The 26,943-nt window shown below is 40.2% G+C and overlaps 1 protein-coding gene across 17 annotated transcripts in view; it reads right to left on the minus strand.

The window, feature by feature from the left end:
- adgrb3 (adhesion G protein-coupled receptor B3) overlaps positions 1–26,943 on the minus strand; it is a 1,393,543-nt gene that overhangs the window by 1,021,135 nt on the left and 345,465 nt on the right. For 15 of the 17 annotated variants that reach the window (XM_059645517.1, XM_059645509.1, XM_059645512.1 and 12 more), the window contains 3 exons: positions 11,398–11,508; positions 5,556–5,717; positions 88–252 (listed from right to left, as the gene is read on the minus strand). In XM_059645517.1, the coding sequence (XP_059501500.1) occupies positions 88–252; positions 5,556–5,717; positions 11,398–11,508 (438 nt within the window). The remainder of the gene's footprint in view (positions 1–87; positions 253–5,555; positions 5,718–11,397; positions 11,509–26,943) is intronic. The other 2 variants (XM_059645518.1, XM_059645525.1) reach the window with 2 other exon arrangements.

Here is a 26,943-nt window from a genome sequence, read left to right on the forward strand (position 1 = left end):
TCAAGCAATGAAGTTGAGGGTCTGAATGATCTGTGCCCTATGACAGTGCACCAAAAAAGCCATTGTATAGCTGGATGCTGCACTAACCTGGGCACAAGGCGATGTTGCAGATTTTTGTTTGGGATTCTGGTCCGTCACAAGCCCGCCCACCATACTGAGGAGAAATGCATGACCTTGATCTTGTCCTTTGACCTCTGCCGCAAGTGAATGAACACAAGCTCCAGGGTGACCAGTCTTCCCAGACGCCATGCACTACAACAGAACAAAAGCAGTTTGTAAAAGCAAATGTTAGGCTTAACAGTCTTAAGATGAATTAAAAAAAAAAATGAGGTGAGTTTTTAAGGCCGCTCAGTCATTATGCTAGGGCGAGGAGGAGATATAGATCAGTGGTTGGGGATGTACAGCACATTGCTGATATCCTACGCCAACACTGCTCCATGTTTGCCATTTCCCTATCATCACACTCCCAGAAGGTGCATCAAGGTGGGGCAAAGTTTACACAGATGCACCTAGAATGATGGGAAAGGAAAATAGTGGCATGCTCATACAAGTGCCTGTCATATACAAGATCAGTGTGGTACATATGGTGAGTTCTGGGCCAGGATTCCCAATGGTTTGGAAACAGGTCTTCCACCTGCTCCCAGTCAGGGAATGGTAGTTTCCTGACATGAAAAACAAAACAAACAACGCAAAAAAGAATCATTTCTTTCCTGTGGTTTGAGAAGCCTAACAACGGCAGTTTTACCACGAAGAATACCTAAAGTCTTCTTTCAATGTGAATAATGTTGAATAACAATAAATATAAAAGAGTGCACACAGGTCAAATAGTTAATATTTTTAAGAACTGTATTAAATGATTATATACTGTAAGAGGCAGAAGTTCTAATTCCTTGTTTAAAAATGTGGTGAGTTGCTCTTTAACCAAGAAAAAGGCATCATCCCCGGTGCCCACACATTCACATCAATTAGAGATGAATGGAAAATGCCTAGAGTGCCAGCATAAGGCCTTTACCAACAATTTATCCTGCGGGAGAGCTTTGCAATCTCATTGTATAGTCACTGAAATTTCAAACAATTCTCCATAGGGATAAATTGGAAGAACCAACAAACAGCCCTGGAGGCAGTCACTTATTCATCCTCCTCCTGGGTGGGAAGCAATATTGACAGAGGCTTTGCTGCAAAACTTCAGATTGGATTTCTAGACAGAAAAGGAGTCAATATACTGCAAAGCCATAGAAACATGAGGGGAATAAATTAAATTATAACCAAAACAGGGCCATTAAGCGGGAAATGATAGTGCTGTAGTAATATCACTGAACTTGAATTCAAAGGCCCAGATCTGGAAACACCTGTTCAAATGGCATCTGGTAGAATTTAAATTGAAATTTAAAAAAAATATAGACGTAATAAGCTAGTCACAGATAAATGGTGCAATGAGGTCACGATAGAAACCTACCTACTTGGTTCACTGATGTCCTTTCGGGAAGGACATCTGCCATCTCTACCTGTGACACCAGATCCACAGCAATGTGGTTGACTCTTAATTATTCTCTGAAATGGTTGAGCAAACCATTCAGTTCAAGAGCAGCTAGCGATGGGTGACAAAATACTGGCCTTGCCAAAAATTATCAAGAGCAAGAACAAGAGGGCATAGATTTAAAGTGATGTGCAAAAGAAGCAGCGTGATATGAGGAAAATCTTTACTACATGGTGAGTAGTTAGCGTATGGAATGCATGGTCTGAAAATGTGGTGAAGGCAGGTTTAATTGAGGCATTCAGGATAGTATTGGACCATTATGTGGATAGAAATAGTGTGCAAGGATTCTGGAAAAAGACAGATTGGCATTGAGTTATTATGCTTGTTTGAAGAGCTGGTGTAAGCACAATGGATCAAATGGCTTCCTTCTGTATCGTAACAATTCTATAATTCAGTTCTGTGATTCTTGCCTATGATGCCCACGTGCTGTGAAAGAATAAAGAAAGTTGTTGCTTGTCATACATTCCTCTCCCTGTAATACTGCAGATGTGCCTTGCTGTTACACTGAAATATGGCCCAAAGGCTGTCACAAGTCGAGATTGTAACAAGTTCAGCCAAGTGGACATAGAATATGAATTCCCTGATGTGGCTATTTGGTCCAATCAGGGAGCCCTGGCTGACAGACATGAAGGTGCGTGTCAGGCATCCTGTTCACTCTGAGGCCTGGCTCTGAGGGAGCTGGATCAGCATCAAGGACTCTCCACATGTCAATAAATGGCAATCTGGTGTACCAGCCTCTCTGGACTTATTTCAGAGGTAATTGTTTGATAAGCATTGGAACTTAGAGGTATGACAAAACATTCTTGAAACAAGATTTGCAAAGACAAAGCATGAGGCAGAGAAGGCAAAGGAATTATGACTTGAATCCCAAAACTGCAGGGGCGAAATGTTTGAAAGTCAGGTAGGACATAATTGTTAAGAATGGATGTTGGCAGGGCATCAGGACATGTGTTCAGTGAGCACAGGTCAGGCCATGAAATTAGTCAGATTTTTAGACAAGTACAAGGATCTTGATTGGCTGTATTTTTGAAACCATTCTTCTAGTCAGCAATAAGCACATACAAGACCAATATTTGTTGTCCGTTCCTAATCGCCCTTAAATTTTGAAGTTCTCTAAGTCATTTCAGAGTCAACCACATGGCTGTGGATCTGGAGTCATAAATAAGGATGGGCAGAATTCCCTCCCTAAGGAATGTTAGTGAACTAGATGAATCTTTTAAAGTGACAAGTTCACAGTCACCATTTTTGAGATAACCTTTATATTTAAGATTTTATTACTTGAATTTTATTAGCTACTACAACAAGATTTGGCCCCAGGTCCCCAGAGCTTTAGCTTCTCAATTACTAGTGCAGTGACATAACTATTCTGCTACCATCTTCCTGCTGTGATCAGATAGTAATCAAAGTTATATCCATTGCATATTACAGCACAAGTGAAAAGCATCGTATCATGCGTCAATGTTTCTCTCAGGTACATAAAAGACTCCGTGGAAAGTCCAATATTAGCTAAAATGATTCAATCAGTAGACATCAGTCCCACACAGTATCTAAAATGTAATTCAGTACGGAACATGCCGTACACTTAGCCAATCCTACACAGATGTCATTATTGCTTAGTTAAAAGTGATGCTATGAGCCATCAAGAAACAGGAACAAAACATGGGAAATGTCTCTAAACAGAGCCTATTTCACTGCAGTAGCACCCTATCGCTTCTGGATTTTTTCCCCCTCTGGATTGCAGTCCACAGCTGTAATTCACCCACCTGAATGGTAATAATGTGTCAGTCTGAATGCTGAGGTATGGTGGGCAGTTGAACAGAAAAAGCATCACATCGGAACATAATCCTGCTCTCCACAATTATGCATGCATGCCTTTTCGGCAGGGGTCATCTCCAGTCAACTGCCCCTACTTTCTTCCTAGCCCAGACAGTGTCCAAATTTTGATGAAGGGTCTAGGCCCGAAACGTCAGCCTTCCTGCTGTTCTGAATCTGCTTGGCCTGCTGTGTTCATCCAGCTCTACACCTTGTTATCTCAGAGCTATTTTTGTGACCTGTGTTCACCAACCAGACCACTGAGTAAGCCTTTGCTTCTGGTGTGCGTGCCTACAGGTTGTTGGGTGTATCTTGGCTAAAATAATCAAACATAATGTCAGTCAGCAGCCCCATACATCCAGGTGGTCCTTGATGTAGTTATCTTTTGTGCTTAATATCAAATTTTCAATCTTACACTTCAAATGAGACTGGCTGGTATAGAAGGTGTATGGTAATAAAGAACTTCCCTGTGTCTTGTAGCAGAAACATGAGGCGAGACAGATCAATTTTACGCCAACCTGCCACCCTCGCTTCCTTGGAACCATGCAAGGGCCACCTATGCTTCTGAAATAAACAATGATTGACTGAAAAAGTACTGAAAAAAGCCTGTGTGTATATTTTTAATTGTGGCCAAAGGGCTCATGCAGAAACACTACTGTCATATGAAAAACCCATTTATCCCAAAGATGGTTGGGTGGATTGGCCATGGAAAATGCAGGGTTACAGAAATAGGGTAGAGGTTCAGTCTGGGTGGGGTGATCTTAGGAAGAGAGAGATAGTAGGAACTGCCGATGCTGGAGAATCTGAGATAACACGGTGTGAGGTTGGATGAACACAGCAGGCCAAGCAGCATCAGATGAGCAGGAAAGAGCAGGAAAAATGATCTTAGGAAGGTTGGTGTGGTCTCGATGGGCTGAATGGCCTGATTCCACACTGTAGAGATTCTATGATTTGATGATACGAGATTGTGTTCATTGGAAGCAACATGACAAATAATGAAATTGAGATTTAGCTTTGTTCAGAAGTGGGCACTGAATGTCCACTTAAATGCTTCAAATCACAGCGAGTAATATCATGTGAACTGCAATAATTAGAGAAGGAAGTTACTTCTTCATGACGAGTGGAGACCAAGACCAGGGTACCAGTATCAATGGTGATTCCTCTGCCAATGCCCATGATCAAGGAAAAAATGCAAAGCAACATAGCACTCAGCTGGGCAAGGCTTCTCTAGTGGCAGGGTGTGTGTGAGGAGTTCAGGATAACATCAGCTATCCTGTGCTGCAACATTTCTATCAAGGATAGTAGGAGCCCACGTTGCCTGTTGGGCAAGTGAATTACCACATCTCTGCCCAAAATTGGACATTTTATACTTAATTAAACATGAACTTGTGTGACTAGTAAATGACAAGGTCAGGCAATTGTAACATTTGAAATATATGAGAGACCATTTATGCATTTGGGATAAATGCGAATTAATTCCACCAGCTCTCTGTTCTATTGTTGTACAGGGAGACTGACCTGCATGCTCTGACAGTTCAAGGCATCCATCACCATTAAGTATATATTTTCCATTCATGCTTTTGCTTTTCTATTTCTCTCCCCTTGCCCTACCCCACCACAAGCACCAAAAGTTCCGGTGTGTGTCAATGTCGACCTTCAGCAATTATGGCCCGTGAGTTTGAACACAATGAATCATTTTAAGCTATACAAACAATCACTATCCGGCAATATTGCAACAGCAGCTGTTCCCCAGCCAGTGAGAAACTATATCACAATGTGAAAACTATTCAGTTTTTGCAAAGCAGCACTGAATTAAATTAATGTATAGATAGAGCTAAACAGGCTTTTGCACAGCTGCAGACAAGAAATATTCCAATTTACCTGATGTTTTAGCTGAAACAGTGTGAACTGTCGGCTGGCCTAATCGAAAGCAATGAGCTTACCTAGCCATCTTCTTTACATAGGTTTCATGACACCTTGTCAAAAGCAAACCCATCAGTGCAGTGCCAATCTTAAAATAATTTCTGACTTTCACACTGTTTTAAGCTTATCATAGGTAAAATGTCTCAACATTTTGTGTACTGAATTAAAGAAAAAGGTAAGTAGGAGTAAAATGCGGGAATTTGAAAATAACTTTGGTCGTCTTGTCTATATTGAGTCACATAATTAAACATCCATATTTTTACTCATCCATTGCCAACACTACCTGGACAGAGGGCAGTGTTATTGCAAACCCTTGATTCTCTTAAAGGCACGCTGCACAGAATCCCGTAAGATGATACACAAGCTCTGGTTCGCACCTGCGACCCTTGACCACATGTTACTGAACACATACTCCACTGGGTCCATTCTTCTGTAACAGGGTCTCCTGTATGTAAAGAATGACATAGCAATCATTAAACGGCGCAAATTCCATTGTCAATGGCACAATAAAAGTCCCAAGGATAGCCAGGACTGATACAGTCTGCAACCAGTCAACTAGTTATTATAACCATGAAAAAATTGCATTGAGCAGGTGTCAGATTCTTGATTACCTCTGAAACTCTCATCTAGTACTTCTGAATTGATGGGGTCTGATTACCAGCACATATTATTTAGTTGCTGAACGGATATATGAAGCATCTTGGGACCCTTCATGGGAACTATCCATATTTTCAAGCTGAATAAGATTTTCTATATATAACTAATCAGATGCGTGTAAAAGGAGGCTTTGGAAACTAGAAGTTGGGATGCTAGGGTCTGTGATATGAAGTTTTGGGGTGGGTAGGTCTGCGGCAGTAGTGGCTACCATGGAGTTCGAAACAGCCATGCTCTCACTCTAGTAGGTCCTTCCTCTCTCTCAGGTGTTGTGAAAATTTTCAAACCTTGAAATGGGGTGACAGTGAGATAAAGTTTGGAAAGTGCAGCTCATGAACTTCATTGGACTGTTTGAATACTTTCACATACTTTGTCTCCTGGCCATTGAAGATATACTGTGTGGTGTGTCAAAATTCTGAAATTTTCACCCCAAAAGCAATATGAATCTACCTATACCACATGGACCTAACAGCGTAATAAGGCAGCTCACCATACCTTCTCAAATGCAGGTGGGTCTGTAAATAAATGCTGACCCAGTCAGCAATTCCCATATCACATGATTGATTTATTTTTAAAATCCAAATGATTGGAGCTAGTCTCCCTGACAGTAGGTAAGGGTTGTGGGAAGAGAGGGCAATTAGTTACAAGGGGAGGAAAGAGAATCTCCCATCATTTCCTTTCTGAGTCAGACAGAGATCTGACTCCAGACAGAATTATACTTTTGCGTTTGCTTTGCCCAAATGCAAATATATAATTGCAGGCTAACAGCCAATGTGTATATCAACTCAGGAGTTCCATGCCACTTAGAATGGGAACCTCATTTACAACTGAGAAATAATGTCATGACAGCATTAATGGAGGTCAGAAAACAAGCATTGCAGGAGATAATGACATCTCCAAGGACCTCTTGGTGGCAATGTCTGAATCCGGTGAGCACTCTAATGAAAGCTATTCCTGAATTGTGAAACTAGTCAGTATGTACCTACTAAGTATGCATTTTGAATCTTAAAAAATTTAAATTGTATTCAAATGCACTGACACATTAATTGCAAGGTTATTAGCTGTCCTGTGCTTTGCTGCATCGTTCTCTTTGCAAGTCCTGAAATAAGTTATCCAAAGCACAATAACAAGTAGGGCCTGTTTCTTCCACAACCACATAATCAACATGTCTAGCTTTAATAAAGAAGGAGCAAAGAGCTTCTGAAGATCACAGCATATACTTTTAATCCTTCTTATTTCAAATTCCTTGCACCCTCCATGCTGTTACTTAAGATCGGAAGTATAGTTTCAGCATCACAGGGGCAGGGTAGCTCAGGTCACCTGCCAGTCACAGAAAACAATGCACTTCATTTAATGTCCCAAACTAAACAACAAGTATTAGCCATGGCTGGGATGTTGATCTTGGGAGTTTGTGCACTGGAAAGCAGAACAGAAAATGTTAAGGATACCCAAGAGGCCATAGATAAGTTAGTGCAATGGGAGGGCAAGTAGCAGATGAAATTTAATGCAGTGAAATGTGAACTGTTTCATTTCGGCATGAAGAACACAAAGGGACAAAAGAAAGTCCTCAACTCTAGAAGTTACTGGAGCAGAGGACCTGGAGTACATATGCAAATATAATCCTTGGCTTTATAAATAAAGGTATGGAGTAGAAAAGCTGAAGTTATGTTCAACTTGCATTAAATACAAATTTGGCCTCAACCAGAGTGTTGTTTTGGGCGCCACATCTCAGATTGTGATGACATCAGAGTGGATTCAGAGGAGATTCACAAGAATGGCTCTGATGATAAGGAGCTTTAGTTATGGATTGGAGAAGCTGCGATTGTTCTCTTGGAATAGAAGAGATTGAGAGGAGGTTTGATAGAGGTTTTAGATCAGTTAGCATGTGTAAATTGAGAGATGTGTTATTACATGTTGAGCTTCTGCATTTCTGGAAAGATCTTTCAGATCCAATGAAAGGTTCAAGCACAAATAAGTCTTTCTCCTTTTCAGATGCTGACTGACCTCTCTAGATATCATGGGATGCATTTTGTTATTTCACATATGCAGTTTTTCTTTCTATATTTATTAGCAGTCCACAGGAAATTGATTGTTAATTAGATTTAATTAGCAGAACAGAAAAACACTAAAACAAAACAGTGATTAAACAAAGACAGCAAACAAAACACCAAAAAAGATACCTTATTTTGAAATTATAAAAGAAAAATTCCATTTTTACATAAGGTAGAAAAACTGAACCAAGCCAAGGCATTATTTCTGATAAATATTTATACAAATCTTCACTGGGCAAGGAAGAGATGGAAGCTAGGAACAGACTGCTAAGCCATCTATCTTGGACTGAACAAATAGGATACCTTTATTTGTATGTATGACGAAGATTAGTGTCTAGAAAGTACAGGTGATATTATTAATCTCTTTACATGCCATCCCTGTGCCTGGTTTAAATGATACATTCGTTGATTTCAAAGCATCCATTCCTTAATATCATAGACAGTCATGTCCAGGCTTGGAAACAGTCAAAAAATGGCAAAGGCAGACGCATCTCTCTGTCTATTTATTTCAATTTCTCTCTTATGCTTCTTCAAGAACATTGATCCGTTATTACTTTATTCCAATCTGTTTCTTTCATGTACCTTTACTGTCAGGGATTTAACTAAAATTATTTATTTACTCTTTCAGGGATATAAGTGGCAAGGCCAGCATTTCTTATCCATCCCTGATTGCTCCTGAAGGGTGTGGCTTGCTCAGCTCTTCCAAAGGTCACGCAGACTGCTATAATTCTAGAGTCACTTGTAGGCAAGATCAGGTGAGGTTGGAGGATTTCCTTCTGCAAAGAACATTAGTGAACCAGATAGAGGTTTCATAACAATCAATAGCAATTTTATGGTCACTATTGCTGAGACTAGCTTCATATTCCAGTCTATTCTTTAATTAGTTGAATTTAAATTCCACCAGCTACAATATTGGAATTGAATCTGTGTCCTCAAAGCATTAGCCTATGCTTCTGAATCACTAGTACAGTGACATTACTGTTATTTTACTGCCTTCTCTTGTCCTTAGGCATATATTTAAGTAGCCAGGAGAGAGACTAGACAAGAATCACTAGACAAGAGAAATTGTAACTCTTAATACTTCCAAAATGCATGTGATATTTCAGAATGGTGTTGTGCATTAATTTGTTGCTTAAGTTATTTAGGGGAAACAATGTAGTGAAACAGTAATGGCATCAAAAGTAATGATGCAGTCCTTGTTCTTGCTACGTTGTCTGCTGCAGAATTGTAATTTCAATAACTGCCATTCTTTCGTTGGTTTGGCAGAGGGCTTGAATTTTATTAAAATGTAAACACCTCTAAGAGATGTTCCTTGTGATCAATTACTGTCTGAACTTCTTCCTGGCACGTCATTTTAACATTTAAATCTTCAGTAACTGTTGCTAAATGAATTTAACTTCTGTTATAACAGTAAACAGTACAAACGATAATAACGGCACACATCTTAAGGCAGGTAAACATAGCACAGGATCTCTTCTCCATTCGACGTAATATCTCTGCTTATGCCACAACTGCAACATTGAAAAGTTTGAAGATAATAAATCTGCAAAAAATGATGTTGCATCGTTTTAATGAAAACCATAATGAGGAGGCTGGGTATTAAATTGGGGTCTTGTGCTAAGTCTAATTACAGAAATTACAGAACAATTTTATTTGAATACATTTATATGCATCACAGGTCTAATGCAGCGACAAAACATACAATGAATACCAGCAGTGTTGCACGCCAGTGCTGAACACAATGCAGTAGTCCCTTGCAGTGAATTAGAAGCATTCCCATTTCCTTGGACCTATTTGTCAACAGCTATTGTCAACAGACATGATGAAATGAAACACTAAATACAAAAAAAACATGCAAAATAAAAATACACGTTTTCATTTAAAAATTCTGATTATTTGCCCTCCACTCCTCCTCCCTTGTAATCTTTAGAACGTCCTAGAAGTGACTGACTGTGAGCCAGCTTCTTCCAGACAGGGTGTAACACCAATCTGAACACATAGCCTCTTCAGAATATTTGTGTTTTACTCAATGACTGCTTGGCAGGAATGGATCTCTACTGAGACCTGCTAAATTTATCACTGGCCTCCTCTCTCTTTGCTCCTTCATCACCTCCTTTCTTCTTCCTCCTAACTCCTAGAAGGCCAACCATTTTCAGTCTTTGAATGATAAAGGAAGCCTAAGTGCCACATGGCCAGGAGCCTGAAAATGAAGTGAATTGACCGGGAATGTAGATGGCCCATCATAAACACAATTAAATATTAATATTGAAAGCACTTCGCGTTTCAATAATTCTAAGTTGACCATTTTAATGAACATGAGTGCAATAAATTCTTTATTGAAAATAATAATGAAGATGAGATGGTATATTAATCAGAAATAAGTTGAAGAAAGCTCTTCGTGCAGCATAAGATTAGCAAACGAAAACTTGTTCGAGATTGGGAATCCATTCATCCCCTGTAACAAAGGAATAAGGACTGGATTACCCTCAAATGCATAAAAGAAAACATTCCCACGTTGAACAAACCATCCGCTTCTGAATGGTCATACAGTGTTGACTATTCAGTGGAGGTAGAAAATACAACAGTTTGTGTAGGTTTTTTCGAATTGATGAACATGATACCATAATCAAAATCATCTGAATTGGAACAGATATAAAATTCCTCTTGGAATCTTTTCACGAATGCTCGCCAACATCAAATTAGTCCTTTGAAAGTTTTGATAACATGCACTTTTTAGAACCTTAACTGTGAATGCAGAGTGACAAACACAGATGGTAGCAGAGAATCTGGGAATAATTTTAACCTAACTCTTTGGGTGGAAATCCCACAAAATCAGGTAGACCACAAGCTTTAGACTTCAGCTAATATTAACTTCAACTGAGAATAAAAGCAAACTGGCTGTCAAACCAGCATTGCACTTGATCCCATCATTTACCTGATGGGTAGGTCAGGTTAAAATCGCACCCAGTGTGAATGCTTTGAAGGTCTATGATGTGTTGAAGGCAAGGGTTTCCCTAGGCATCTAAGGCAAAGACAATGAAGAGCCCTAAGCCTTTGTAATCACCCAAATAAACATTAACTTCCAATTGAAATGAACACCTTCCAAGTTTTGTTCATTGTTTTTGTAAAACTAGTGGAAACCCCTGTGAATAAGTAATACTTGAATGCTCACATGCAATAGTGTGGTGTTTTGATGAATATTAAATCCAAGCTTCCAAAATGCAGTTGCTAATTATTGTACAGCCACTGGCTTGAAGATAGTTCTAGCTACTTTTGGGTGGCTGATTGTAAAGAAAATGGTTAATGTACAAGAAATGTCTTCTGCACAATTGAAATTTAAAAGAAAAACTCTATGAAAACATGCAGTGGATTTGTTATTTGATAAAATGAAGACAGGAATATAACTATTGAATTAATTACCAGTATGTGGCATAATTTTACCAGCATCAGCTTGTTCCTGAGGGACCTTTCTCTCATGAACTGATCGAGTTCGCTGACTTTTTATTGTGTGATCTCCCATCAATCCATATTCTAAGGACAGAATAGAGGTTTATGAAAGGTGTGCCATTGCATAATTCATACATTTACATTTGTATCTTACTCATTCTTACTGATTTTAATCACAACGTATGAACAAAACAGGTACAGATTCTGCTGTTACTTAATGTGGTAAAAATTACAAATGCACTTTCTATTTTTTTGATGATGGCTTGGGTTTTGGAATCTCCTTTGTATGGCATGCAGAGAGAAAGAGCGAGGGCTGTGAACCACTCCTTTGTGAACAGGTTGGCAAATTTCTGTGTGCATATTTTACATGAGGAATACAGGAACAATAGACAATTTAGTCCTTTGAGATTTGGCTCTTGTAAAATTAAAAGTGGGTCAAAAAAAGAACTGAGAAATATATTCACATACTCTTGGTCAGGTGGTTTTCAGGGAGTAATCCTTTTGTTATGCAATGTTAAATGTGAAGGACAGAAGCAAGTAGTGTAAATTATCCATGCATGCTTGTAGTGAATTGGTAGTTAATTTTTAAAAATGTTTTCATGGGGTATGCGCATCACTGTAGAGGCTTATATTTGTTGCACAACCCTAATTGCCTTTGAACTGAATGGCTTGCTCTGCCATTTCAGAGGTATGTTGAGAGTCAGCCACACTGCTCTGGGTGTGGAGCGATTGTGTAGAACAGACCAGGTAAAGATGGCTGATTTCCTTCTCTAAAAGGCATTAGTGAATCAGATAGATTGTTGCAACCATTGATGGCCACAATGACTGAAACTAGCCTTCAATTCCATCATCTGTTGAAGAAGCATTGACTAGACCCCTAGATTACTAGCCCTGGGTTGTTACCATAAATCTTTTATTGACTGTAGTTCACTGAATATTAGTTAAATTCTCTGTTTGAACACTTATTTCTTCGCCCCCTCCCGTTATTCTCACTTGCTTTGAAAGTAAAAGCCTTGGCCAGTACTTGCCAAGTCATTGAAAACTGAGAATCAAGCAGCTGTTGATTTGTTTCAAGCCAGGTTGTCTCCAATGATCGAGACCAATTTGATCGATGTAAAATAAGAAATCAAAGCCTGTTTAAGAGATGCAATTTCAACAATGCCTAATGTTGATGACACACAGGCACATGCACTAAAATATGCTCAGGCAGCTTTACATTTGAAAGGACTTTGACATCAAATGCACAGAATAGCCTGCTTTTTCACAGAGACAGGCTGTTTAATCCATTCGTTGTTTGTGCTCCACAAAACCTTCCTTTCATTCATCTCATTCCATCAGTATATCTTTCTATTACCCTCTCCCTCATCTTTATCTAGCCTGCCCTTACATACATCAATTAAATTCACTTTATTTAAACCTAGTTTCAGTCCGGATCTGCACTATTTTGGCATTCAGTCTCTTAAGGGAGCATTGCAACTTGTGCCTAATTCTGACCTAATAGTATGGACAGATGGGAGGCTCATGTGTATAATCCTGTCCGTGTAAACAAAGAATTTGAAAGATAATGCCATCATGTGGGGAAACTGCCTCCTGTTATAAGAAATTGAATGAGGGTAAGATAACATTCCCTATCTTTTTATCAAGTTCAGTGAAGGACTCCACAGTGTTAAATGTGTCTTGGGAATTCTACTGAAAGCAGGTAATTGTGGAACAGAGAGAAAACACCCATCAGTGGTCAGAGTAAACAAGAAAATATAGATGTTATCTCAACTGATAAAAATGGGCAAGTTTGATGACAAATATTATGTGCTCAGAGTGGAGACATTTAAAAATCTCCAGAACTGGCACTTGTCAGAATCGTCTGAAGAAGGAGTTTAACAGAAATGTGTTTCTTTCTTTCCTGTCTTTCGCTCCAGCAATCTATCAAACTGATATTGCTAAGCATTGGTGACTGTTAGCTACATATTGATTTGCCTGATCTTTTGGGATAGGAATGGTAGGATGAATGGCAGATCGCCGATATTGATTGAAAATGAAGCAGCATGAAAAATACATGTGCGCAGCCTGAATTGCAATGTGGTCAGGAGCTTGTCCGAACTGAGCTGCCATTCATTGTTTGCCTTTGGTGAATGCCAAGAGGCCCAAGTAATATTCTGAAGGAAGTATGTCCTCCAGGTCATCTTCCCCCTGTTTTAAGATGCAGTCTCTGTCAAAGAGAAGTTGCACCAGTGTGCTGCAGAATATGAAAGTGATGCCACCTAGATGCACTGGTCAGTAAGGTACAAGACAGTGAGGTACAATACATCTGTGGGAGGTTGTTGAGATTGGGTAGGGCATGACGGCACATGAACAGGGGAGTTAATTGTTCAGGATCTTGCTCCCAGGACATGGCAGTGCTGATGGAATAGGGTTAAAGACCCGAAAGAGTGAAGGCAGTGCCACACATCACATCCCATCACCCTGTACACCTCTCATTCTTCTCGATTCACAACATCCCCATTACCTCATACCTAAATGGACATACTGCAATCTTGCCAACAACATGTTCACATCTGTTTGGCTCTGCAGATCTGTGCATGGCTACTCTATTACCCAAACACATTAACACATACTCGGCTAAGAATAACAAGATGTAGAGCTGGATGAATACAGCAGGCCAAGCAGCATCAGAGGAGCCAGAAGGCTGACGTTTCAGGCTTAGACCCTTCTTCAGAAATGTCTAAAGATGCCTACCCTGAAGAAGTTACCCTCCTCCCTCTTTTAACCCCACTACAAAGCCTCTTCTAAGGGTGCCTACCCTGAAGAAGTTACCCTCATCCCACTTCTCTAGCATCTGCAGTTCCTACTATCTCTAACACATACTCAGCGACAATCTGCCCCTTCCTGGAGGAAGAGGACACCCACAATAATGGATACTGGGGGACCTAGCCACAGAATCATCTGGAAATCGTATATCCAATTATTAGCACAAGTGCCATTTGACCAGTGCCCAGAGCTGGTGGGACCATCCTTGGCGACTGAAGATTGCAATATTATGCACCCTCTTCACTCACCCTTCCTTCTCATCCTGGAAGAAGCCACCAAACAGAAACAGAAACAGACTGTTGACAAGGCATTTAGAAGCCACCCTATGTTCCCTCATCCCTCATCTACATTCAGATAGTCAAGACCTGCTGGTTGCTTGGCTCCTGCAACTTCACAAACAAGACAAAAGAAAATTCTGAGAGAGAGGAACTATCCCATGATGTATTTATTTGAGGAGGAGAGGTTGAACAATTTGTGCTAAGGTACATTGACATTTAGAAAAAAAGAGAGTTTATCCTATTAAGATAAATAACATAACACATGAATGTTGAGATGAGATAGTCTAGAAGGAGGTAGAAAGGGTCTCTCAGTTATGACAGAGATAAGTAGTAGTTTCTTCTGTCAGATGGCCATTAGTCCTTGGAATTCACTAACACTAACTTGAGCAAGTTAAATGACAGTCAAGATAGATTTATATTTATTGTAATGACAAGTGAGTTAAAAGTTATGGAGGGTGTTGGGGGAGGAAAGAACATTTGAGGCACATTAAGTCTTATTGAATGGTAGAGCCTGGCTGATGAATTGAATGGCCTTTTTGTTTTGAACTCATGATTATATATGATCCTGAGCACCACCAACTCAACTACTGGCTCTACACAAATGTTACAGGTTAGTGGAGAGTCAGGATGAGTCACATGGTGAGTCACAGGACACATGTATGTTGCAGCCATAACCAGGGAGATGGGTCTGCTCCTTATGAACTTCCCCAGATGGACAATGCCATGCGAGAGTTTCACCAGTGCACCATGCACTGATGAGGGCCTAATCAGGGTAGACTACAGGGAGAAGCTGAAGCACACAGAGATGTTGGGTACGTTGACAGGACTGTCAGGCAGGCTCAGAGGACTGTCAAGGAACATGGAGGAGTCCAGCGCCAGTACAGCACAGGGTTTTGAAAGACAGATGGGTTTTTTTTAGGGATCCCTGGCTTCTGCCATTTAGATACAGACAGCTGCTATCATAAAATGTGAATAGCAGTGCTCAAAGAGGCCTACTGTCTTGGACAGCAGTTCAGCATTCATCTACAGGAAATAACAAGGATTGCTGTTCCTGAATGAATTCCAGTGGCCACATGGAGCATGTTCCTGCTGCCCTCTCTCATGATGGCTACATCTACTACTGTCGATTGCCTGAGTGCATGCCCTGTTTCAGCTTTGCCTGCCCAGGTTGGTTGGTGCAGACTGAAGCTGGGAATTCTAGCTCCAGAGCTGCTTGGGATTCACACAAGGCCATTCACAGTCACCTCTGATGAGAGTCAGCAGCCTTCCACCAGCCATGCTGCAACCATTGATGTAGCACTGAGTGGCAGCACTAGTGCAGGCAGTGCTATTAGCAGGGCAGACACTAAGCAGATGCACAGAGCTGATCAATTCTATTTTCCTTTTTATTAATAGTATGTTGCTGGATGGCATTGATATATGAAGGCACTGGCTGTTGACCTTTATTGAATCATGTTAACCGAGAGAACTTTGCAATTTGGAATCTGAGATGGTTGCAAGGGTATGATAGATCAATGTTGGGAAATTAATTTCAATTGAAAGGAATCCTCACACTTGGTTTGAGCCTCTCCCTCAGTGTAAATGATGTATGTGGTCTGTCCTTTGTCTTCCTCCAGTAATGGAGTCAGGAGGGACCAGCTGGAACATTAGAATTGTGAGTCTGTCAAAGACACAATGCACCACCACAACATGGACACCCTCTCAAGAATGTGCTGCAGAGATTCTACTCTCATCTGTGAGACTATTGCTTTAGGAGCCCTGTGGTTTGCCTCACGGTGGAGTGAGTAGCTCCATAAATCTCATCTTGGCAAATGACTGTCATGCATAATGTGTGAAGCGAGTGATCCCTGTTTTTTTTTTAATTCATGAGGCCATAGTTAGCAGGACCATAATTTATTGCCCATCCTAATTGCCTCAGAGAAGGTAGTGATGAGCTGATTTCTGAAACTGTGACCATCCTTGGACCAAAGGGGGATTCACAGTGCTGTTCGAGAGGAAGATCCAGGATATTGACCCCGTGATAGTAAAGGAATGGCAATATATTTTCAGGTCAGATGGTGTGTGGCGTGGAAAGGAACTGACTGGTGGTGGTGCTCCCATGTATCTGCTTTCCTTGTTCTTCTTCGATGGAAGTGGTTGTGGGTTTGAAAGAGGCTATTTCAGGAGCATTGGTGAGTTTTTGCAATGCATCTTGTGCAAACAGACATCTTGCTAACTGTACCAGAAACTTGAAGATGAGATAAAATACCTGACATCCACAGGGTCAAAGGGTTATAGGTGTTGCCAGGATAGTGGGATTTTGCCAATTAGAATTTCTTGGTGTGGGCATATTACCAATGTATATACATATAAATTGTCTGCCTGGTAATCCTGAAAGTTAACGTGGCAAGATCCTATATAAGTAATCTTCATAATAATGGCCCTCTGAGCCAATGGGGCACCAGTTACCTCAGCAAACCCATGGTAGACAGCTGACTGAACATGTTGCTAATACCACCAGCTTCAGAGGTGGAAGAAACTGGTTATGAAAAGTGAAAGGACAACAACGATCATCACAGACACCGTGACAAGCATCATCTTCATCCTGATTGAGGTTTAGGATCTTTGGGTAAGAGGAGGCATCCATCTATTGATCCTTTGTAATGCAAAGTCCCTTGGCTGCTCCTGGCTCATCCAAATAGAAAAGCCTCTTTCCTCACTGAGGTTTTGCTCACTGTCCTCTGGTAGTCCTGCTGATGTTGCAAAGAAAATGGTGCTGCAACTGCCAGGACAAGAAACAACACTGACCAAATACATTTCCAAACGTCTGCCATACAGAGTAGGGTTGTTAAGTGAAACGTTGCACAGAGAAAGGAATACAGGCTACCATTGATGGCCTTAGATTGAAATTATGAGAGGAGGCTCAAACAGAGCCCAACACTGCCAAAAACAAGTCAGGCTGAACAGTACATATTTTTCATTAAGTTGTTATGATACAAATGAAGGCCATTTGAGCCATTGAATCCATGCTGGGTTGTGTGGTACATTGTCTGTAACAGTCTACTCAAATAGCTATTCTCTCAATCTCTACAGATGTATTCTCTATCATGTAAAAGACAGACTGCATGTTTCAAAGCTTCAACTGCTGGGATAGATCGCACTTCAGGTAGATTATTGACTACATATGCAGTGCTCATGGCCAAAGGGAAGAAATGGTTATCATAGTAAGGCACATGATATTTCATAGGAGATTTTAATGTAAATATAGGCAGGAAAAGTCAAAGGTAGCCTAAATAAAGAGTTCAAAGAATGTTTTGGGGATAGTTACTTAGAACAGCTTCTTCTAGGGCCAATGAGAGAGCAGAATATATTAGATCTGGCATGATGTAATTATGGTAGGATTAATTAATGAGCTCATACTGTGAGAGCTCTGAGATAGCAGTAACCTTAAATAATTGAATTTTACATTAAGTTTGAGGGAGAGGGGAGTGGTCAATACTTCTTTTGAAATTTTAATAAAGGCATTTATAAGGGCATGAGCAAGAGCTGGCTAAAGTGAATTGGCAAACTAGGTTGAAGGATAAGTAAATAGAGAAATAATGGCAGAGATTTTGGGGTATGTTTCAGAATACACAAAGTAGATACATTCCAAACAATAAGAAAAATTCTAAGGGCCTGACCAACAATCCGTGGTTAACTAGAGATTTTAAAGATATTATCAAACATGAAGAAATAAACATATAAATGTGTAAATGGCAGACCAGAAGACTGTACAGAATATATAAGAAAAACAAAGAGTGGCTAAAAAGTTATGAGGGGAAAATCAGAGTGCAAGAGAAAGGTAGCCAACATATAAAACAGATAGTAAGAGTTTCTATGAATATTTAGAAAGAAAAGTTAGCAAAGTGAGTGCTGGTCCCACAGAAAGTGAGGGTGGAAAATTAATAACAGAAAATAAGGAGATAGCAGTTGAACAGCCAATGGTCGTGGTACACATTGGTATTAATGATATATTTAATAAAAAAAATGGAGTCCTAAAAGTAGAATATAGAGAACTATGAATAAAGTTGATATATAGGACCTCAAAGTTCCTAGCAGTGCCACAAGCCAGACAGAGTAGAAACAGCAAGATATATAAGATGACCATGTGGCTGAAAAGATGTTGTGAACGCGAGATTTTCAGGTTCGTGAGGCACTGAGGCTGGTTCTGGGGTAGATGAGACCCAGACAAACTGGATGGGTTGCACCTGGGCAGGACTGGGACTGATGTCCTTTGGGGAGGTACTTGGTATAGTGGTTGGGGAGGGATTAAACTAGTGTGGCAGGAGGATTCAAAACAAAGGAGTAAGGTAGTGGATACAGAGGTTGAGGGAGAGGCAAACATGACTAAGAACAAGAACAGGCAAGAAAATGCTGCTGAAAAGTGGGGAGGGTGGGGGAATGTAGGAAAGGAATAGGGAAGGTATAATCACAATGTTGAGGGTATACTACAAACCTTCTAACAGCCAGCAGGAGGCAACAGAGGGAATATGTAGACAAATTTTGGAAACATGTAAAAATAACTGGATTGTTGTGGTGGGTGATTTTAACTTACCCTATATTGACTGGGAGTCACTTCATGCTAGGGGCTTGGACAGGGCAAAATTTGTGATGATCATTCAGGAGGGTTTCTTGACACAGTATGTAAACGGTCCAACTAAGGAAGGGGTTAAACTGGTTCAGAGATAGTAGGAACTGCAGATACTGGAGAATCCGAGATAACAAGGCGTAGAGCTGATGAACACAGCAGGCCAAGCAGCACCATAGGAGCAGGAAAGCTGGACCTGGTTTTGGGAAATGAGCCAGTTCAGGTGAGTGAATTTTCAGTGGGAGGGCATATCAGGAGTAGTGACTGTAATACCAATGAGTTTTAAGATACTCATGGATAGGGATAACAGCAGTCCTCAGGTGAAGATGTTAAATTGGGGGAAGGTGAACTACAATATTAGACAGGAAATAGAAAATTTTGATTGGAGGTGGCTGTTTGAGGGTAAATCCACTTTGGACATGTGGGAGCATTTCACTTGATAAGAGTTCAGGAGTGGCATGTTCCTGTGAGAATAAAGGATCAATATGGCAAGTTACGTGAAACTTGGATGACCAGGTATGTTATGATCTCGGTTAAAAAGAAAATGGAAGTGTAAGGTCTAGGAGGATGGGAACTGATGCAGCACTTGAGGTATGTAAGGAAAATAGGAAAGAACGTAAATAGGGAATTAGGAGGGCTTAAAAAGCATCATGAAAAATCGAAAGCAACAGGATAAATGAGAATCCCAAGGCATTTTATACATATTTTAAAAAAGCGAAAGGATAGCCAGGGAAAGGGTTATCCCACTCAAGGGCAAAGGAGGGAATCTATGTATGGATCCAAAGAAGAAAGGTGAGGGCCTAAATAAATACTTTGTATTGAAATTCACCAAAGAGAAAGAATTGGTGGAGGATGATGTCAGGGAAGGGAGTGCTGAACTTCTATGCTAAATTGCCATTAAAAAGGACGAGGTATTGTATGTCTGAAAAAGTATTAAGGTAGATAAATCCCTGGGTCCTGCTGGGATCTATTCCAGAATAATGAGGGAGGCAAGTGAGCAAATCGCTGGAGCATTGACGGACATCTTTGTATCCTCTTTGGCCACAAGTGAAGTCCAAAAGGACTGGAGAATTGCCAATGTTGTCGCAATATTTAAAAAGGGTATTGGGGTAATCCAGGAAATTACAGGCCTGTGGGCCATATGTCAATGGTAGGGAAATTATTGTAAAAGAGTTTCAGGGACAAGATCTATATGCATTTAGAAGCAAATGGACTCATTAGTGATAGGCAAGATGGTTTTGTGCATGAGAGATCATACCCACTAACTTGATCAAGTTGTTGACAGGGTGATAAAGATGATACATGAGGAGAAAGTGGTTGATGTTGTTTACATGGATTTCAGTAAAGCCTTTGACAAGGTCCCTCATGGTAGACTGGCATAAAAGGTGAAGTCATATAGTATCAGAGATGAGCTGGCAAGATGGCTACAGAACTAGCTTAATCATAGGAGACAGAGGGTAGCAGTGGAAGGATGCTTTTCGTAATAGAGCGTTGTGACTAGTGGCGTTCCACAGGCATCAGTGCTGGGACCTCTGCTGTTCATGGTCTACGTAAATGATTTGGAGGAAAACATGACTTAGTAAGTTTGCAGTTGAGACAAAAATTAGTGGAGTTGTGAATAGTGAGGAGGATTGTCAAAGCATATTGATCAGTCGGAGGCATAGGCAGAAAAATGCCAGATAGAATTTAATCCTGACAAATGTGAGGTGATGCATTTGGGAAAGTCAAGTACAGATGGAAATTATACAGTGAATGGTAGAAATCTTAGGAGTATTGATATGCAGAGGGATCTGAATGTGCAGGTCCACCGATCACTGAAGGTGGCAGTATAGGTAAATAAGGTACTAAAAAAGACCTATGGCATGCTTGCTTTCATTGGAAGGGGCATAAGGATAAGCACGTTATGCTTCAGCTTTATAGAACTTGGAATATTGTGTACAGTTCTGGTCACGACACTACCAGAAGGATATGGGTGCTTTGAAGAGGGTACAGAGGTTTCCAGGATGATGCCTGGTATGGGGGATTTTATCTATGAAGAAAGGTTGGATAGACTGGGTTTGTTTTCACTGGAACACAGAAGGTTGCGGGTTTACCTGGTGAATAGAGTGGAAAGTATGAGGCATTTTCCCAGGGTGTGAGGGGTCAATTGCTAGGGTAAGGGGACACATGTTCAATATGTGGGGGTGGCGGGGATGGGGAGGTGCTGTGGTGAATTTTAAAACAGATGTGCAAGGCAAGTTTTTCAAACAAAGGGTGTTGAGTGCCTGAAACGTGCTGCCAGAGGAAGCAGACATAATAGTAGCTTTCAAGAAGCACCTGGACAAATACATAGCTAGGATGGGAATATAGAGATACGGATCCTGTAAGTGAAGATAGATTTAGTACAGGAGGGCAAAATGTGTTGATGCAGGCTTGGAGGATCAAAGGGCCTGTTGCTGTGCTGTATTATTCTCTGTCCTATGAATTAAACACATAGTTTGCATCAGTCTTCATTGCACAGGATGTGAGTAGCATCCCAGACAATAAATCAGGAAACGGAAGATAGAGAGAAACTCAGGAAAATTACCATCACCAGAGAAAAATAAATAAATTCTTGGAGCTGCACCTAATGGACTTCATCATAGGGTCTTTAAATAAATGGCTCATGAGATAATTGTTGCATTAGTTTTAATTCTCACAAACTCCTTGGTTTGGGAAGGCCCAGTTAAATGAAATTTGGAAAAGGACTCCATTCTTCTCTAATGAAGGCAGAAAGTTGCAAACTACTGGCAAATAGGTTAACATCTGTCACAGGCAAAATGTTAGAAGCTAACATTAAAGAAGTTATAGCAGGCACTTAGGTAAATCCAAATAATCAGGCAGGACAAAATGGTTTTGTGAAAGGGAAATCATATTTGACGATCCATTGGAATTCCTTAAGGAAATAATCTGTGCTCTGAATAAAATAGAAAAGGTTGATTGTACTGCGTTTGGAATACCAGAAAACATCAGATGAAGTGCCACATGAAAGGCATTGCAGAAAATTGTGAAGTTGAAATGCCCATCGGCCATGATTAAATGGCAGAGTGGACTCGATGGGCTGAATGGCCTTACTTCTACTCCTATGTCTTATGGTCTTACGGACTAAGATTTGGCATACTGAGTATATTGTGGAAAAATGTGAACTTGCCCATTTTAGCAGGAAGAACAATATTGAAGTTTATTATCTACATGATGAGAGGTTACAGAGCTCTTCAATGCAGAAGGACCTGGGTATCCTTGTGCGTGAATTGCAAATTATTAGGATGCAACTCCAGTAAGTAATTCGCAAAGCTGGTAGAGTGTTATTACATATTACACAGAGAATTGAATACAAAAGTAGAGGGGTTAAGTTTGAGTTATACAGGATACTGATGAGGCTGCATCTGAAGTACTATACACAATCCCAACCATCTTATTCAAGGATGGATGTAAATGCGTTGGAAGCAGTTAAGGGAAATTTCACCAAACTATTACTTGGAAATGGATGAATTTTCTTATGAGGAGAGACCAGGCCGGCTAGACTTGCATTTACTGGACTTTAGGAGAATAAGAGGAGACTTAATTCAAATATAAAGGATTCTGAGCAGGATTGACAGCATATATGTGGAAAGGATGTTTCCACTTGCAGGAGTATATAGAACAGGAGTCACTGTGTAATAATAATGCACTACCCATTTCAGACTGAGATAAGGCAAATCTTTTTCTCTTAGATTGTTTGAGTGTCTTTTTCTGAAAAGGGGGTGGAAGTAGAATCTTTGAATATTCTGAAGACAGATTTAAAGAGATACTTGCCATGCAATAGGATGAAATATTGTCTAGGGTTGTAGATTTGAGAATAGTCAGATCAGCCGTGATCTTAATGAATAGTGGAGCGGCCTTGTGGGGTAGTATTGTCTATTTCTGCTCCTTGTTCAGGTTTGGCTTGGGTAACACTGAGATTTTGGGCTCCAAACTGCCATGTTTATTCATGTCTCCAAGTTGAGGTCATTCTAGCTGGGAAAATGGGCCTGCTGCTTGAAACAGGCAGATCTTTGAATCGCAAATTTTAGGTCTCCTTTAAATTGCCATTCTTCTATTCTTTCACGGGATGTGAGTCAGCCTTTATTGTCCATTCCTAATTGCTCTGGAAAAGGTGCTGTTGAGCTGCCTTCTAAACTACTACAATTCATGTTGTATAGTGTATGCTGTTAGGGAGGGAATTCCAGAATTCTAATCCAATGTCAGTAAAGGAACAGCAAGTCAGGATGGTATGTGACTTATGAAGAAACATCCAGGTGGTGATATTTCCATATATCTCCTGCCCTTGTCTTTCTGGATAGGCTTTGGAAGGTGATTCAGAGGATTGAGATTGAGTTGTTGACGTGCATCTTGCGTACAGTATGTTACTTGTCACTTCTAACCCTAAGCATGAAAGCCGTCTAGGTCTTGCTGCACGTATATACAATCTGCTGACATATCTGAGGAGTTGCTAATGGAACTGAATGTCACACAATCATCAGCGATCATCCTCAGTTGTGACCTTATGATAGTGGGGAGGTCGTTGGTCAAGTGCTACTTAGGCAATAAAGCTGCTGATTTTATATTGGCACTATTATTGCCCAATCAATGGCAGACAGTGTAAATCAATATTAGCAGCTTATATTTCCAATTTATTTTTCTGGGCTTTCTTTGCTTTGTTTCAAACTAATACGGTTCATACATTTTGTAAGATTTAACTAAAATATTCTGGTAAAACCTGCATTTCCAACTCTCCTCATTATCTAGTCAATTCATACAGTACTGCAGTTTTTCCATACCAATCTCAACCTTCTTTTAATCAATTTGAATAATTCAATCTACCTTAACGTTGCAAGCTTTCTTGAGTTCAGGAAGTATTCATGATTTTTCTGCCTTTATATCCTCTCAAGTGTGTCAAGATCCTTTTAGATATGAAGTGACCAGAGCAGATGCACACTTTTAAGAAAGGTCTTAATTCGTGGTAGAATTAACATGAGATGCTCCAACCTGTTACTTGATTTATCATTGTAAATAATCCCTTAAACCTCCTTGATTGCTGCCTCACAAATCCACACTCTGGTCAATGATAAATCCCAATTGGAATGCTTTCCAGTACAGCTGTTCATCAGGCAATTGGGATTTACATTTTTCCCTCTTAAAATAGACTCCTTTTACTGTATGCTTTGCATTTATGCTTTCCACTGGCAAATGTGTGTTTTCTTGCCTATTCCTGGGCTGCCAATAGTCTGGCAGTGGATCATGTTGTCACCTCGTGTACTTATCTTTGCCAAATCTTATTGAATGTTGCCATGTTTTCATGGCAAGCCTTCCTTCAAATTTTGAGAGACAGTGAATTCTAAACACCAATGTTTCTTCATATAACTGTATTGGTAGTTCCTACACTCAGCCATGTTTGATTATCACAGCAAGTACGTAAACAGGCCATTCAGCCCATCAAGTCCACAACTACCTACGGAAAAGCACCCTATCCAGGTCCAGGCACAGATTCCCACCCTATCTCCATTACCACACATTTATCATGGCTAATCCACCGAGCCTGCACATGTCTGGACAGTACACAGAATTTGCCATGGCCAATCCACCTAACCTGCACATCTCTGGACTGTGGAAGGAGACCAGAAGACAGGGAGGACTTGCAAACTCCACACAGACAGTAGCCCAAGACTGGAATGGAACATGGGTCCCTGACACTGTGAAGCAGCGATGCTAACTACTGAGCTACTATGCTACCTCATTGACTTCTTTCTTTAGGTTCATTTAATTACCCATTTACTTCCTCATAGTTTATTGGCAACCTTTTCAAATCATTCTATGCAATGTTTAAAGGGAGATTATCTATTATCTGCAGGTATGTCCAGATATCACAGACTCATATCATTGTTATGGTGTAAAAGAACGCAATTTGGCTCATCACATCTGCATCAAATCCCTGTGCATTTTAACTTAGAGCCAATCTGATGCCTACTCTTTGCAAGCTTGTGCATTTTTTTCTATTTGAATGATCATCTAATGTTGTTTTGAATGAATAAATTGAGGCTGCCTCCACTAAACTTCCAGGCAGTGCATTCCAGATCCTAACTAATCACTGTGAAGAAGTTTACTCTCACATCACATTTGCTTCTTTTCCAAAGATCTTTAAACTTGCCCACTGGTTCTCAATTTGTATCCACTTTGACCAAACTTTTCATGATTTGAAAACATCTATCAAATCTTCTCCTCTTAGTGTTTTATTTTTCAAGGAAAATGGTCCCAAATTCTCCAATGTTTCAGCATAACTAAAGTGCCTCATTCTTGGAACCATTTTTGTAAACTTCTTCTGTACTTTCCAGAACTGTACACAATACTGCAACTAAGAACTTTTGTGCTCCTGAGATGCTGCTTGGCCTGCTGTGTTCATCCAGCCTCACATTGTATTATCTTGGAATTCTCCAGCATCTGCAGTTCCCATTATCTCCAATGTCTTATACAGGTTGAACTTGACCACCATGTTCTTACACTGTCTGTTTTACTAACAGTTCTCTCTACTCTCCTGTCATCTTTAATATCGTAAATGCATATGCACCTGGTTTCTCTGCTCCTGCACAGCCTTTAGAATAGTAATCTTTATTTTAAATTTTTTGACAAGTTATACTTATCTTGCTCAACCTACTCAGAAATGTTATTACACACCTTTGCAGTAGGTAGTTTTTGAACCCAGGTCTCCTGACTCAGATATAGAGCACTACAGCTGCATGACCAGTCTTTATTTTATGCTGTTACTCCATGATTTTTCTACACAGGTGCAACACCTGACCATTCTCTGCCTTGGCCTTCATCTGCCACCTTTCTGCCCACTCGATCAACTTTGCAACATCCCTTTGGATTTTCACACAGTCCACCTCACAGTTTATAATTCTGCTAAGTTTTGGGTCATCTGCAAACTTTGAAATTGTGCCATTCACACAAGATTGAGATTATTTGCATTTATCAGGAAAAGCAAGCGTCCAAACACAAACCTCCTGGGAATTCTACTAGAAATCATTTTCCATCTGAAAAATACTCATTAAACATAACTCTTTGTTTCTTACACCTCAGCCAATTTTGCATTCATGCTACTTTCCCTATCATTTCATGACACTTTCTTCACAAGTTTGTTTTTGTAAGATCAATGTACATGACATCAAAAATCTTCCCCTCATCAACCCTCTCTGTTGCCTCTTCAAAAATCTCCAACAAGTTAGCTAACCATGATTTTTTCCTCGCATTTCTACACTGACTAATATCGAAATACATATGTAAAACACATATCTAAACTTTTCTATCACTTGATCAACTTGACTTATCTCAAGCCTAAGAAGCACGTCTAGCAGTGCCTGCTTTCTGATTGGATTGGCACGTACTTCATTCACCTGAATGCAAAGAAAATTTAGGAACACTTGAACCTTGTTGGCCCTTACACTATTACGATACTGGTTGATATTTGGGTAATTGAAATCCCCAATCAAAACTTCCCTATGATGTTTACACTTCTCAGTCATTTCCTTGCAAATTTGTCCTCTAGATTCTTTCCACTAGTTTTAACTCATTTCTTGTCGAATGTGGGCATTGCTGGCTGGCCAGCATTTATTGCCAATTCCTGTTGCCTTTGAGAAGGTGATGGTGAGCTGCCTTCTTGAACCATTGCAGTCCATCTGTTGTGGGTTGACCCATAATGCCATTAGGGAGGGAATTCCAGGATTTTGATCCAGATACAGTGAAGGGATGGTGATATATTTCCAGTGAGGATGATTAGTGGCTTGGTGGGAAACTTGA

The sequence above is a fragment of the Stegostoma tigrinum genome, chromosome 4, assembly GCF_030684315.1.
Source record: "Stegostoma tigrinum isolate sSteTig4 chromosome 4, sSteTig4.hap1, whole genome shotgun sequence".
In the NCBI taxonomy this organism is placed as follows: domain Eukaryota; kingdom Metazoa; phylum Chordata; class Chondrichthyes; order Orectolobiformes; family Stegostomatidae; genus Stegostoma; species Stegostoma tigrinum.